The following is a 16,788-nucleotide window of genomic DNA, read 5'->3' as shown; positions in this document are numbered from 1 at the left end:
GGGTTACAGTGAGTTTTGAGTACGTTTTAGGGCTAGGCTAGGGAATAGTGAACAGGAGCAGATCAGACAGAGAAAGGCTGTCTGTGATCTCCAATGCAGGCTGCTGGCATCTCTCTCACATTAGTCAAGCATCACGGCCTGGTTTAGATCAAAGCTGGTATTGACAGCCTGCTTAACAGTGTGTCCTGGTACCGGGTTAACAATGACCCACGGCAATATACAGGTCCAATATACAGGCCAAATATCACAGTGACTGCCAGCACTGCATGCAATACTAAACAAACAACTCTCTCTCTCTCTCTCTCTCTCTCTCTCTCTCTGTCTCTCTCTCTCTCTCTCTCTGTCTCTCTCTCTCTCTCTCTCACACTTCACACGCACGCACGCACGCACGCACGCACGCACGCACGCACGCACTCACGCACGCACGCACGCACGCACGCACACACACACACACACACACACACACACACACACACACACACACACACACACACACACACACACACACACACACACACACACACACCCTCACACACACACACACACACACACACACACACACACACACACACACACACACACACACACACACACACACACACACACACACACACACACACACACACACACACACAGAGCGCAGACAGAGTGACACAACCCACTGCTTCTGCTTCTGTTGGCCAGTCTGTGAAACGTGCCTGTGTCTGCTTAATAGTCTGGTCTGCAGTCAAGTTGCCAGCTGTGATGGTGTTCACCCAGATCTGATCTGACTGAAGCGTGATCAGGCCAGTGACTCTGCCTCCGGGGGATCTAGAGTACAAAGAGACTATAACCATTGACAATTCTCCTCACTTACACGACACGTGCAGCATGTAATTTGTTTAATGAGGTTAATATTGTAATATTGTCCTCTGTGTTCTGGGAAGGTTACGTGGCCATAGCCGTAACCTATACAATACATACTTTTCAAATGCTTTAAAAGCAGTGCCTAAGTCAAAATTCCATCCGACCCAAAATCAGTCTACTACTATATTAAAATAAATGATGGTCCAAAACACTTTGAGTTGAACTACAGCAAATTGATAACAGTGTATCGATGCAAAGCTGGGCATCTAAGGAGTATTAAGTTCCTGCCCAACTCCATGGAGATTTGGGTTGGAATCCTCCATGGTGTCTCTGGCTTGGCTATTCCTGTTGCTGCACTATATTGACTCCTACAGGTTGGTTTGGGGAACGGAACTATAAAGATGAACTTGTTCCTCTGCATGTGTTACGCCTACCTGGTGAACTACTCATATACTCATATTAGATGACGTTAGGCTACTCCTTTGCATGCAATATTTCAGTATCCTGTTTGGCAATATTCTAATAATAATAATAATAACTTGGATTTATATAGCGCCTTTCAAGAAACCCAAGGACGCTTAACAAGACAAAAAACAAAAAACAAAACTAGTTGCCAAAAGCCAAAGTGAACAAATGTCTTTTCAGTGCAGACTTGAAAGAGTTCAATGTGGGAGTCTGGCGGATCTCCAAGGGGAGAGAGTTCCAGAGGGCAGGGGCTGTGCACGTAGAAGGCTCTATCGCAGAGAGTCCGCTGTTTTGCGTGACGTGATGGTGAGGAGTTCCATGTCTGAAGACCTCAGGTTCCGCTCAGGGGTGTAGTCCTTAAAGGAGGTCCGTCAAGTACTGTGGGGCAAGGGCATGGAGGGATTTGTAGGTGAGGAGGAGCAGTTTGTAGTGAATGCGGAACTTAACCGGGAGCCAGTGGAGGTGTTTGAGGGTGGGGGTGATGTGCTGCCAGCGTTTTGTGCGGGTGAGCACTCTGGCAGCGGAGTTTTGCACGTACTGCAATCTGTCAAGGGACTTCTTGGGGAGGCCGAACAGAACACCGTTGCAGTAATCCAGCCGGGAGGAGATGAATGCATGGATTAGGGTCTCTGCAACAGAGTCCGGGAGTGAGGGGCGGAGTCTGGAAATGTTTTTGAGGTGGAAGAAGGCAGATTTGGTGACAGATTTGATGTGGGATTGAAAGGAGAGGGTAGAGTCCAGGATGACACCCAGGTTGCATTCTAATGCCTCAGAGCCTTATGCGCAAACACAAACCTATGCACACACAGAAAAACTAATTATACATTTACACAAAGGCACAATTGGATTAGAGAGTGAATGGGACATGCATGGGGTCAAATAATGTCCTCTGGGGTAGTCAATCTCTCAAAGGGTTTGGATAGCGTGAGGGCAAGTGCCTTTGAAGTTGGTGGGGCGAATGGCTCTTGAGAGTTACGTGGATTACAGTGTAGTGTTCCTTCCACGCGCTACATCCGACCGGGGAAACTCGGTCTAACCCAGGATTATACATTAGATAATTGACACAAAAAATGGGTTGCAAAATCGTGGGATAAAAATGTAGAGAAAAAAAGTGTTGTGATGACAGAACAGGCCAGCTCCATATATGGAGCCTGGGCAGGGGCCCTGTCCAGACCCGGGCAGAGGCCTTGTGGCGGTTCTGGACAACCGTGAGTCCGACCGACATGACACATCCGGTGGGGGTGTGGAACTCGTGTGATTTGAAGTCGGTATAGGGCTGACGGTTCTCGAGTTATGTGCATTTCAGCCGTATACACACACAGACATAAGTACAGACAGACAGACGTACAGAGACTTGGTGTATTTATAGATATATATATATATTTAGGTTTGTATGTGGGAGGGAGTTTGTATTACCACTGTTGCAGTCTATCATGAAGTAGCCTGCCTCCAGGCCCATGCTCTGAGTCTGCATGTCGAAGGCAGGGTTTTCTCGGTTAAAAATCTAACCTGTCAAATGGGGATGGGGATAATCCAGTATGAACCCATCGCCAAAAGGTCTTAATGGTCACACACCCCCCAAAACGGCATCACTGAGAGGGCTTTGAGGCTGAATAATGGAGTGAAAAGAAATGAAAATTCAGGCTATTCATGAACTAAAAAGACAGCTTGTGCAGTGGAGCCTTTAACAGGGTTGTTTTCATTATCTATAATTACCCCAAATTTCTCCCAGACACCAGACTTGATTTTAGATGTTGTATTTTCGATAACGTCACTCCACTTCTCCACTCCTCACTGTCCTCAGGGCCCATTTTAAGGACTGCTAAATGTAAGTGTAAGTGGATGTGATTTCAAGCAGAGAGTTCTGGCCCTGGGAGGGCACGTGTTCTGTGTGGGAATAGACTACATCAATTTAAAAAAACGTTTAATTGGCCTTTCTTATTCTTATATACCTTTATCTTCTTTCTAATCAGAAAATGTGCCTTCCCATGCATGAAAATGAACAACACTTACATATCTGTCCTATCCTATGACAAAGCTCAACTGGAAGGTGTATGCTAATAGTGGTGGCACTACAGCAACTGTCAATATTTTATTTAAAAAAAAAATCATGTGATATCACTTTGCATGTAGCCTCGATACCCAGGCTTTCATTTCGTCTGCGCGAAAGATGAAAGCCTGGAAAAAGCCGTGGGCTGAACCAGTCTAAAAGTGGGAGTCAACCCTTCCGGGTGGGCGTCGCTCTAAATGATGTGACGTAGCGCTGCACTAGGGGGGAGAGGAGGGGCCGGGGGTGACGAACAGATCGATGAGATCCAATCAGGGTGCGCGTTTTTCTGAGGCGCGACCCTCCCATCTAGGCCAGAAATGTCTCTGCTTAGGTCAGGCTACTTTGCATGAAACGTTCACCAAAATATAGGCCCTAGGAAGGGAGTGATTCTTGAGCTCACAGGAATTATGAAGTCCAGTTTTTCTCAAGAACTGTAAAATAATAAAACCTGCATTCCTACAGTATTTCCGCTCGGCTCCCGCAATTCTTTGCTCAATTGACACCAAACCTGCTACACTGCATCTCCAGACTAGCCTCTACAAACGATTCAGACAGGTGTAATTATGACACAATTTGTCAAAAGCCCCCACTATCTGCCCCTAGGGACAGTGTTGCTCTTTACACCCAACTGGACCATGCAAAATGGCACCCTGGAACAGGGATGTCGGACAAATTTTAGACTGCAGGCTGAGTTTGTTAAAATGAAAATTTGTGAGTGTTCGATTACTTTCAGTCGGTGCGTGTGTTTGTACTCCCAATGCTGAAAGGCACAAATGCCTAGTATTCAGTCAGATCTTTCAGTCTCACTTTCTGCCTGCTGTATTCAAACATCCAAAGGTCGTGTACTCTCTGATGGAATGTGTGTGCACATGGTCCTGTTAATATGGTTTTAATCAGAGGCCTGATGGTCTAGACTCGAGGTTTGGTACCGGATACCACTAATGATTTTTAACGAATAGGACAGCTCCAAGTAAAAAGCATGCCAGCTTACCTTCCCATGTTTCTAATCTAGACACATATATGGCCCTATCTTCGCCAGTGCTTTACCCCATATCCCTAAACTACTTGCTTGCTACATAATGCTTCTGCATCAGCTCCAGTCAAAGATGCATCAGCAACACAATAGGCTATTGCTCACGGCCAGGATGACCCAGGTAGGCTAATTGACAAGAGCCCTGCTGCTAGCGTGCATGCAAATGGTAGTAACCAGCTTTTATTATTTGTCTTCAATGTTTTCTTTACAGGTCTGATCACAACGACAGCAAGAAAACTGGACAGAGAACAGCAGGCAGAGCACTTCTTAGAGGTAAAAAAAAAAGTCTGTTGCGTTGTTTACACATTTCACGCTGTTGTTATTATTATTTATCTGGTCTCGCCACCTGTCACAGCCCAGAATGAACACAAGGAAGGTAGAGGACAGCCCTGTCATGCCCTCAAGGCTCTACAAATCATGATGAATGGCCATAGTTTTGGGCTTGCAGGTTTTTGACAGGAGCCCAGAAGGTACAGGGGGATTTTCTTAAATGTAATAATTTATCATCAGTTATCTCCCTCACTCAGGACGGGAGGCAGGGATGAGAAGAGTTTGGTGTGCGCTGTATTTGATAAGCCCGCAGACACAGGCACTGGGCAAACAGATAGCTCTGTGATTACCATTTTGTTTGTGCCTTCTGCTCTGCATGCAGATGAACCCGTATAACAAGAGATTTGTGACTTTTTGGAGGCGAGTGAAGTATATTTCCTACCACACAGAGGAGTGATGTGTTCGGCAGACAGACGAGATGGAAGTTCCAAGATGTTTATTTCAGCGAAGTATACAGCTTACAGCATATGACAGACTCACGCCAGCCATGAGCAAAGTGGCTGACGTCTCCTGCACACAAGGCTTGCGCCCCTGACTGACTGATCACTCATTGTATCCTGGTTAACCTATTTAAACAGTTGACATGGGTGTAGGGTGTCAGACTTTGGTTTGCATATTATTAGTGGCAAGTCTTTTGATCAACCAGTCTGTTCCTTCAGTTCAACCAACTCCTTTGTTACACAAATAGGCTAGCCACCGGACTTCAGCTCCTTCTCGGTCGACACCCTAGTAGGTGCTACTCACCAAAAATAGGTCTACTGTCTGTAGGCTATGCAAGTTGCAAAAGGCAGAAGGACACAAGAGCATTGTCAATCACACAAGGAATGAAGATCATTATGGAATATATTCTTCATATCCCCCCTTGACCATCACAGATGGTCACCTAAAAATATGGAACCATAATTATCTTAGACCCCCCTTGACCCTCAGCTGAACAATACATTCAAGAAACCAAAAATAACAGCATTACAGTACAGAACTTCCCAAAAATGGTTTTCAAACAGACATCCATACATATATGAAAAATGGAAAAATGATTAGTACAGTTAACTGACATTTAAACAAGACATGCCGCTTTCAGCTCCTATTGTTACAAGAGCACTTTTTCGATATGCAATAACCTACATGTTTTATTATAAACTCTGCTACCCAATGTCAATACAATATCAGTTAAGTCACTTCCTCGGACGTTACCCTGACAGATCACCTGGTGATACTCGAAAGAATCCATTGATGCGCCAGAGTTTAACTATAATAACACATATCTCTTCATATCCCTAGGAAAATACCTCATCGACTCATAATTAGGCTATATGACTCAACTTATCTAATTATACGACAAACACATACCAACATGAGGCCTATTATTTCATGTTGAAAACAAACGTGACGCACAATTTGTAATCAGAGTGAAGGAAAGTTCGTCTCCCCTCCGAATTGGACAAAGAAAGTTCTTCTGTATGCTTCTTTCTAGTTTACCTCGAAATGTTCGTTCTGCTGCACGGATCAATGTGAGAAAAAGTACAATGCTGTTTTCGCTGTCCTCGTCCTCATCTCTTCTCTCCCCCCTCCCAACTCTGTTAACAACAGAGATGGGACGAACAGAAAAGCAAACACCGTCATGCACAGACCCCTGTCTGTGAAGGCCCTCGGCTTGTAGGTCAGCCAGTCGGCCACTGCTGCTCCGTGCTGCGTCTCACAGCTCGCCGCCCGCGATCGCCGTCCCCGCGCCGACGCGATGATCAAGGCCTCCGTGTGGCTGTTGCCGCTCCATCGACCGCTCCGCAGCCCGCACCGTCCGGCGGCTGGTATCGGTCCCCGTCGCCCAACACTCCTCGCGGTGGTCGCAGTCATCATCCCCGCTGCGCAGACGAGATCACGGTCGGGTCCGCTGGAACTACTTCGTCGCCGTACACAAAAACTCCCCTCCACCGAATTAGACGGGAAAAAGGCCACTGGATCTGTTTCATCTGACGTGAAAAAACACATCACCATGACGAGTTTCAAGGCACCATCTGATGTATATTTCCTACCACACAGAGGAGTGATGTGTTCGGCAGACAGACGAGATGGAAGTTCCAAGATGTTTATTTCAGCGAAGTATACAGCTTACAGCATATGACAGACTCACGCCAGCCATGAGCAAAGTGGCTGACGTCTCCTGCACACAAGGCTTGCGCCCCTGACTGACTGATCACTCATTGTATCCTGGTTAACCTATTTAAACAGTTGACATGGGTGTAGGGTGTCAGACTTTGGTTTGCATATTATTAGTGGCAAGTCTTTTGATCAACCAGTCTGTTCCTTCAGTTCAACCAACTCCTTTGTTACACAAATAGGCTAGCCACCGGACTTCAGCTCCTTCTCGGTCGACACCCTAGTAGGTGCTACTCACCAAAAATAGGTCTACTGTCTGTAGGCTATGCAAGTTGCAAAAGGCAGAAGGACACAAGAGCATTGTCAATCACACAAGGAATGAAGATCATTATGGAATATATTCTTCACGAGGGGGGAACTTTTAACTTCCCCCAGACTCCATTTAGCTACATATTGAATTCTCTCAAAGTTAGGAGCCCTATGGCCTTCTGTGATACAGTTTGTTTGAGTTTGAGTTTGAATCTTTATACAGAATAATATAACTCACTGGGTTTGAGTTATCTACTCAATATTCTAGCTGTGTGCTTGCATTTGTATTACCAATTGACTTGTCTGGCACTTAAAACTACTGCTCCTTGTTCAGAGGCACAAAGTCAAGACAACAACAAAAAAGTGCCAAAAGCTTATCACAGTACATTATACAAAATATTTAGTTAGGCAGTTTAGTTTAAGTCAAGAGTGCCAAAATGGGCCCAGAGCTTTGTAGAAGTAGCAGCAGAAGCTTGCGTAAAGCCAGAGAGACAGAAGGCACAGATGGATATTTCTTAACACTATATTGTGCCAAATCTGCACGCCAAAGCCGTTCAAAAACAGGGATTTGAAAATATCCATATTGTCGCATTGTCCTCACCCGCAGCCAACAAGTTAAGTGAATTTTATGTGTTTTGACCAGCTATACCAGATATACATATAAACACACACACACATGCGCACACACACACATGCGCGCGCGCGCGCACACGCACATGCACGCGCACGTATGCATGGTTTTGCACACGTACGCGCACGTACACAGTGGACACTCTGTTGACCAGTCTGTGAAGCTTGTCTCTGCATAGTCTGGTGAGCAGTAAAGCTGCCAGCTGTGGTGGCGTTCAGCCTGCACTGATGTGATTGATCCCCGATCAAGCCAGTGCCACGCGGCCTCCATCGGATCAATAGTACAAAGAGAATCCTGGGTGAGCTCAGCATGCAGCCCCACATGGCTGCCACACATGTGTGGGTTTCTTTGGTGAATTGAGGTCAGGGGTTTAAGTGACCAGATATGCAGTCCCTAGTATGGGCTTTTCTGCTGTATTGATGTGATGTTTGAATGTTAATTAGGGCTATCACGACCATGACATTTTACTCAACGATGAATTGTCATATAAATAATTGTGGTGCTTTCATTGTGTTAACATACAGTATATAATAACTCTTTCAGGCTTCGTAATCTAAATATATGGCCAAAACAGGTCATGGTTGTGATACAATTTTAGTTTTAAATTGTATGACATTTCTTCAACAGATGAATTTATACAGACTAATAAACACAATTATACAAAAATAATTGGCATTATCTCAAATAATTGGAATTATCTCAAATAATTGGGATTACCTCAAATAATTGGGATTAGGCCATAATGTGATAATAATTGTGACCTTTCCTATTTGGTAAGACAATAATGCGAGCAAGTCCACTTTGCTTCAGAGAGAGAGAGAGAGAGAGAGAAAAAGATAATCTAGACTCGGCTACAGATGTTTACAAAATGTAATTCTGCAAATTTAACAGATCTGTTCCTGCATCTATAGCAGCTGCTGATAGTAACATTACGTTGTTAGACTTGTCCTCAATTTACCTTTAACTACATGCAGTATATTGCTTTGGGCAAACAGTACAAAGCAAAGGGTTCATCATTATTAATGATAAAAGAGAATAGCGTCTGCACACTGGTGATGTTTTCATTGCGTTAACTTTCCGATCAATTCAGACCCTTCATCAGGACATATGATGAAATTCTGAATTGATCGAAACTTTGACGGCGCAATACAAATACAGCAGAGCCTTTTCAACACCTCCAGTGTGCAGACTTCATTCTCTTTTGTGTTATAGTTTTGCTTGTCTTGTCAGGAATTGTGCGTGCACTACCTTCCTCATGCGTCCTTTATTAATGACGCCATGTAATTAAACCAGTGGTTATTAAACCACTGTATGTCCTTTCTGTTTATATGTAAACCTGCCTGTTTTTCTGTCTATTTGTCTGTCTGTGTGGTAGCTGGTATCTACACATGCTTACATACTGTGTGTTTGTGTGTGTGTGTGTGTGTGTGTGTGTGTGTGTGTGTGTGTGTGTGTGCATGCGTGCGTGCGTGCGTGTGTATGTATACGCATGCGTGCGTACTGTACATGTGGGTGTATTCGCAGGTGACAGTGATCGATGGACCCATAACCACACGGCAGTCCACTGTCTGGATCATAGTTCACATAGACGACGAGAACGACAACCCCCCCATCTTCCCGGAGACCACCTACCGTGTCAGTCTACCCGAGCGAGACCGCAATGCCAGGCGCGGCGACCCCGTCTACCGCGTGTTCGCCTACGACCGTGACCTGGGGGCCAATGGAAACATCACCTACAGCATCGTCGATGGCAACGAGGAGGAGAGGTTTACCATCGACCCCCGGACGGCCATGGTGTCGTCTAGGAAGATGGTGGCTGCAGGAATTGTCGATGTCCTCACTGTGAGTGTCACTTTCCAGATTGAAATGTATGTCACACTGCAATAAATGAATGAATGAATCAATCAATGCTTAAATGTGCACTTATGACTAATTTACATTTAGCCGTGTAAATAAATTAACCAAAATGAACTCATAAGTGAACCCATCATATGAATAATATAAAACAGAAGAAAAAAAAAAAGAGTCTAGAAAAGTTTCATGATTTATTTTTTTCTTTTTAATTAACAGTTCTCAGACTGAATAAAAAAATTGGAATGACTCCCTACTCCTAGTGTCCCAAGAGTTTCACTCTATATGTGCGCAGCTGTAGTGACAGCTTTACCACTGTTCCAGATCCATGAACTTTATCCAATTGGATTTATATCAAATATCCAATATGCTGGCCCTCCACAAAATCTATAAAAGTAACGTCAAAACAAGTACGTTTCATTTTTGTTTGTAATGCCTTGTCTTTCAAAATAAATAAAAGGCTTTGCTCTGAACCCGTTGCTGGTAAAGAGACATCTAGCAAACAACTCGGCAGTGGAAAACACTTCCAGAAAGACAGATGACTGTGTAACTTTATTTGGACCTGTTAACCGTAACCGTAAATATAGTCTGTAACGAGACGGTGCAACGGCTTCATTCACTGCTCAGTTCTGATCAGTTCAGTTGCACACATTCAGTATGATACTCTTGCTGTGTCCGATGCTTATGTACACTGCAATATTCATTTATATAAACTAGACAAACAGAAGAAAATATTAGATGCCTTGAAGTCCACTGCCCGAGTTATGTCCGGGACAGCCAAACACATGCGCACACACACACACACCTGCCTAAATATGGAGATCTCTGTCTGTGCTTGTCCCTTTTATGTCCATATATGGACCTTTAACTTCTTTCAAACCATCTTTGAAATTTAATTGAAGATGTTTGTGTAAACAGTAGAAAGTTTGTGTAACAGTACTGTGCTTAAATCAGTTCTTCTGTCAAGAAGACACATACGACAGGGGTAGTAGGTAGCATTTCATTTGGAAGTCAAACATGATGAATAATAATAGACAATAGATCATTCAAAACATATCCTGAACATATTTCTGAAATCAGAAAACCCAGAAAAAAACAATTTGTGCTGTAATAAACCATTATGGATGCACACACACGGCGCCCTCAACGGATCAGGAAGGAGCTGTTTTGTAACATTTTGGTGATCTGTTTCCTCCCAGATTAAGGCAGAGGACGGCGGAGACCCTCCGCTGTGGTCCACCGTCGGGCTGCACATAGAGTGGATTCGCAGGCCCGTGCCCTCGCCGCTGCCCCCGCTGTTCTCCCAGAGGTTCTACAACTTCTCCGTATCCGAGACGGCCGCCGTCGCTCAGCCCGTGGGCGTGGTCTCCATACGGCAGTCCAGCCGCGTGTCCGGTCCGACCACTGTGTGGTTTGACATCATCGGTGAGCGCATCCAACTATAGCATCTACAACAATGGTTATTACTTCACAATATACTGTATTATGTCTAATAGATGTTATGGCGCATGCATACGATTCAGGCCGCATGAGGATCAGCCACCGTCACCACGATACACGGGAAAGAAAGGGTGCCTGCTTGCTGACACAGCTAATTCTGTACAGTTTCAGTAGGACTTATAGGCATACATTGTTACACGCCCGGAAGTTTAATTAACACACCGGATATTGATGTGTATAGTAAGAAAATAAACGATCTAGGCGAAACGCATATCTGATCATGAAAAGCTATGTCTGACTTGTAAATGTTTTATTAGCCTCTCATATTTATTTTATTAATTATTTTATTAACCTCTCATATTTCTTCTCGTTATCTTCTTCCCCTTTCTCTTTCCATTCTTCTCTCTCTCCCTTTCCTTCCGTTCTCTTTCCTGTTCTCTCCCTCTTTTCTCCCTCTCTCTCCACCTCCTTCCCTCCCCCCTCGCTTCCCTCTTCCTCCCTCCCTCTCCCTCTCTATGAAGGGGGAAGACTTGCTCGAGACGCGTTCTACATTCCTCAAAATGCATGTGGCAGGAACTGTTCCCTCGACACAGGTGTGGTGAAGCTAACTTTCTATTTAAAAGTTGCCTTTTAAATTGCCAGTTCCCCCATTTGTCAAATCTGTTTCGACGGAAATAGATATCCGCGTTGTTTTTTCCACTCCGTTAGACACAACCAGCTCTCCCGCCCTTCGCATGAGTGACAGCGAGATGTCAAAACACTGCTCTTTATTTAACGGCCAACAGACTGAGTAATCTCTTTTTTGTTTTGCTTAATGCTGTCCGATAATTTTATTCTCAGTCCTAAATTAACCGACCTTCTTTCCTGACAGAGAGAACGGGGGGGGGGAAAGGCTAAATCCCTGTGCTTTACTCTCTCACTACGGTTGAGTGGTCCTGTGAAAAATCAGTATTCATACACTGAGAAAAACGCAGATGCCCTGGATATCTCCTCTGAGAGAAGCTGGAATGAGACGAAGGATGGCGCTGAATGCCCAAACACGTCTATCAATGCTCTCCCTCGCACTAATCAAACATTAAGCCCCTTGACTTTAAACTTTTCTGCCCTGTGGAAAATGGCCTCGCACCCCTGTTTTTCTGATCCCAGAGATGGGTTGTGTTTTGCAGTGATAAGACAGATGTTTATGAGGCTGTTAACAGCTCTCAGGCTGGCAAGTGGCTTTTCGGTGCTAGATTGCATAGCATCTCTCAGTTCATTTCATTTCACGGGCCCTCCAGACACCGGCACCTGGCCAAAACAATTACACAGTAATAACTTAAAGCGCCTGAGAGTATAGCACTCTGAGTGAATACTAAGTGATTGAAACTCCTGGGATCCGTGTGTGTATGTGGGGGGTACGAATGTGTTCATCTGTGTCAATCTCTGTTTGGGTGTGTGTGTGTGCGTGTGTGTGTGTCTGTCTGCCCCTGTGTGTTTATTTGTGACACTAGGGAGCTTCGACATGCAGTTTGACCTTCAGATGGGGATGGGGACTATAGTGGTGGCGAGACCATTGGACGCAGAGGTACAGGCTGTTTATAACATGACCATACAGGTGACAGACGGGTCCAGCTTCGCTACAGCACAGGTACGCACTCTATCCTTCTGTTCCCCTCATGGCAAAGGTACAGCTACAGTAGTATCCTCTTGATTTGCTGCGTTTGATTGCACAGACACTCAGCAATTACTGCAGCGTTTCATTCCCTAATTAAGAGGGAATATGTTTTGTATGTCTGAGTAGTCCTTAAGTGGAGGACCATCATGCTGCAGCTGTTGCGTGGATCTATAGGGAAATACCACACTTTGGTTGGGTTGATTGTTTTAGGGCTATTGAGCCATCTCCTAGTGCATCTGTCCATATCGTGTCTGTCTCTGTTTGACTCTGTCTCTGTCTCTCTCTCTTTCTCTCTCGCTTTAATGCTGTTGCAGCATCTCCTATAACATCTATATAAATATCTCTGTCTCGGTTTGTCTGCTTCTCTCGCTGTTGTTCTGTCTTTTGTCTGTGTATTTGACGTTCTGCTCCTCTCAGTTATTCTCACATTCACTTTCTTGTTGCTGTCAGACGTGAAGCGTACATGATCATGCTGTCTTGGTTCGGATTTGTTTAGTCTCACAAGGAATAACCTGGATAGATAAATGTGAAAACACCAGGTAGCTGGAGCTATAGCTGACTATGCTAGGGGAGTTGATCGAAACTTCATCTACGTCCACGTCCATACTACTTACACCTGATTGTCAGGATCTCATTCAAATCAATAGTTTTCAACTGTTGTCTTGCCCCACAGTCTTTCTTTTTTTATGTTGACCCGGAAAGACCTTTCTAATATCTTAATTTTTTTTGTCTGACTACAACAGAACAGGCAGCTGCTGCTTCGATTTTTTGTAAACTTTTTGTAAACTTTGTAAACTTTTCTTTGGTCTTGTATTACTGAAGTGTGGTTGCCCAGATATAGCTAAAACTTTACATGGTGGGCGCTCGCTGGCCTAGTGGTCCAGGCGGATGCCACATATAGGCTCTGGCCAGACAGCGTGTCGTGTGTTTGAGTCCCGTTCATGATGACCCTTGCTGCATGTCTCCCCCTGTCTCTCTCTCCCTCTTTCTTGTCAATCTTCACTTGTATCTATCAATAAAGGCAGTAAAGTTAAAAAAAAAAAAAATAAAAAATAAAAAACTTTACATGGTGCTTATAAATGTAGATACAGCTAAGAAACTATACATACCATTACGTAACATAGTATATTGTTGGCTGCATCACATTTCACTATGTTATCTTGACAAAAGCTGATTTTAATTCGACTTTTGTACTTTTGAAGGTACATTCCTCTCAAAAGCCATTCCCATTAAACATCATTTTTCTTTACAATGTTTTCAGTGAGCTCACACTGTTTCTTCAGAAACAGTATTTCTTTCTAATTTTGGAGTTATGATCGTCATGGTCGGATGGTCCTTTGTGCTGACACTCAGGCTAAACTCCCCACCCGACTTTAAGTTGTGTTCTTATTTTTCCACGATACATGAATTGTCAGAACTTCTACAATTTGAATACTAGGCCTACATAGATATGAACCTTAAAGGAGAATTCCATGCTTTCTTACCTTAATTTGTAGTTGTTATGTCTAAGACCAAAGAGGTCCAGGTGTTATTTTGTGCCTTCAATGGGGGTTGGATTTGAGTGCTAATTCACTTACCGGTATTTCCATCGAAATAACTAGTAAAGTGTGCCGCTTGGGATACTATTTACATTATGAAGCACAACAACCCAATGCCCCATTCAATTCAATGCACTTCAATTCAATTAATTAAGGGCTTATGGTAGGGGAAATAGCTAATAATGCGCTTTTGCACAAAATATTATAACACCTGGACCTCTTTGGTCTACAAATATAGGTAAGAAGCATGGAATTCTCCTTTAAAATGTTTGTAATATTCCACTCATAACCAAATTTAATCACTTACACCAGGGTTCCCCAATTAATTTTCCTCAAGGGCCATATTTTGACTAGCGTACCAGGCTGGGGGCCGAGTCTGCACGCGCGAGGTCGAGGTCTTGCCCTGAAAATTCATTTTCAGGGCAAGACCCCATTTGAAAAGGATGCCCAGTTTGACATGCATAGGCTACTGGCCCCCATTTAATGCCATTCATATCTGGGACCCTTAAGAAAAAAAAAAAAAAAAAAAACATTTTTTTTTTTTTTTTGGAAATTCTTTCATGGGCCACAAGGGGGCGCTCTGTGGGCCGCAAATGGCCCGCGGGCCGCCTATTGGGGAACCCTGACTTACACGATGAACGGTTTTGGACAAATGAAGGTCAGAGAGAAAAACATGATAATCAAGGAAAACTGTTTTTGCTGAGTCATGTGTTACAACTCAAATCATAAACCAAGCTGTGCTGTGCATTTTTCAGTGCCTCGTAGTCTAGTCTAGCCATGATGAGTATCCCTATGAGCATAATTGGCTGTGGGAGGGAGGGAAGCCGCTCTGCAAGCCGGGTGGGCAGGCCAACCTTTGCTGCTGCACCAGCGATTCTGCCTTGACAGTGGGGGGTGTTGAATGGTTAGGACTAGGAGAAGGATTCTGCTTTGACAGTGGGGGGTGTTGAATGGTTAGGACTAGGAGAAGGATTCTGCCTTGACAGTGGGGTGTTGAATGGTTAGGACTAGGAGAAGGATTCTGCCTTGACAGTGGGGGGTGTTGAATGGTTAGGACTAGGAGAAGGATTCTGCCTTGACAGTGGGGGGTGTTGAATGGTTAGGACTAGGAGAAGGATTCTGCCTTGACAGTGGGGGGTGTTGAATGGTTAGGACTAGGAGAAGGATTCTGCCTTGACAGTGGGGTGTTGAATGGTTAGGACTAGGAGAAGGATTCTGCCTTGACAGTGGGGGGTGTTGAATGGTTAGGACTAGGAGAAGGATTCTGCCTTGACAGTGGGGGGTGTTGAATGGTTAGGACTAGGAGAAGGGTGCAGGTGCTACGTCCTCCCGGGTGGGAGCTCCTCTCTGGCAGGTGAGCCAGCAGAGACAAGACTGCAGTGACATGGGTGGGGAATTCGAGAATTGACATAAACCACGGCATTTGGAGAGATAAAAGGAGAAAATCACTGGCTACTCTAAATTATATGTTGTTATATTACCGTCTTTTTAGGTTTTTTCGTATATTAATGTTGCACTTCATCATACAAGCGTGTCAAACAAAAGTAGTGAATATTGCAGATCTACAAGCTGACAACGTGTCATGATGCGAGTCACTGTGGGCCTGTAGATCTGATATTGTCTCTATTTTCCACCAGGATAGGATCGTTTGTGACATTACAGTATCTTCAGAATCATAATGCTTATAGTAATGTTGTGGAAATTAATCTATGTTGTGTTTTCAATAAATGGATGGCTGGCAAACATTATACATGACAGATTGATCGACAGTGTCAGGATACCAGGATGACTGAACCCAAAATGCAGAGTCTCAAGACAGTAGGTTCAAAATAAACTTATTTATTGAAGCATGAGGCAGCTGGCAAACAAAGCTCAGGAAAACCAAAAATTTCCAAATGCTCTAAATGCCAAAATGCTAAAACTTTAGAAGCACAATGCAAAGCGCAGAAAACATAAAGTCCAAAAATGAAACCTTCAGAGGACTGGAGCACAAAAACAAAGAACCAGGAACAATGGAACATACAGGACTGCTCAGGGAAAAACGACATATGTACTGACAAAGAGTGTAAGCAAGGAGTCCAGTTATATAGGGAGGAGGTTAATGGCAAAGTGTTCACAGGTTTGTAATGGGAAGCACTGCTGGGCTGATGAGGGAGTTGGAGACAGGTGAGTAACAGGGACTGCAGTGTGAAGGAATGGAATGTGGGAGTGGCCAGGGAGGAGACATGTCTGTGGAGTGGCAGACCATGACAGACAGATTGATTACATGACAACATGAATGTTGTGTGGAACCAGAAACGGAGACGGAAACCAGAAAGGCGGCACAACAGTCTTTACTCAAATAATAAGAAGTATACACACCTCACAGGGCGAATGATACTTAACTTAAACACAAGGAAACCCCAGGCTCTCCAACAGCATGGCACTATTTTAAGAAGAACCGACACAGAGTCACAGAAACACAGCACTTCACAAATCACAATTAGTCCAATTGTCCGCATCTGCGTTTACAATTTAGGCATTTAGCAGACGCTCTTAATCCAG

The 16,788-nt window shown here is 44.2% G+C and overlaps 1 protein-coding gene across 1 annotated transcript in view; it reads left to right on the top strand.

The window, feature by feature from the left end:
• Nucleotides 1-16,788, top strand: part of fat3b (FAT atypical cadherin 3b) — a gene marked incomplete at both ends in the record, with an annotated part of 124,325 nt that overhangs the window by 25,624 nt on the left and 81,913 nt on the right. The window contains 5 exons of the mRNA XM_083793503.1: nucleotides 4,606-4,667; nucleotides 9,286-9,603; nucleotides 10,812-11,037; nucleotides 11,574-11,645; nucleotides 12,543-12,679. Coding sequence (XP_083649629.1) covers nucleotides 4,606-4,667; nucleotides 9,286-9,603; nucleotides 10,812-11,037; nucleotides 11,574-11,645; nucleotides 12,543-12,679 — 815 coding nt within the window. The remainder of the gene's footprint in view (nucleotides 1-4,605; nucleotides 4,668-9,285; nucleotides 9,604-10,811; nucleotides 11,038-11,573; nucleotides 11,646-12,542; nucleotides 12,680-16,788) is intronic.

The sequence above is a fragment of the Protomyctophum parallelum genome, assembly GCF_964188405.1.
Source record: "Protomyctophum parallelum genome assembly, chromosome: 1".
NCBI lineage: Eukaryota > Metazoa > Chordata > Actinopteri > Myctophiformes > Myctophidae > Protomyctophum > Protomyctophum parallelum.
Note: the sequence above shows the minus strand (reverse complement) of the source record. Positions and strands in the feature narration are given on the sequence as shown.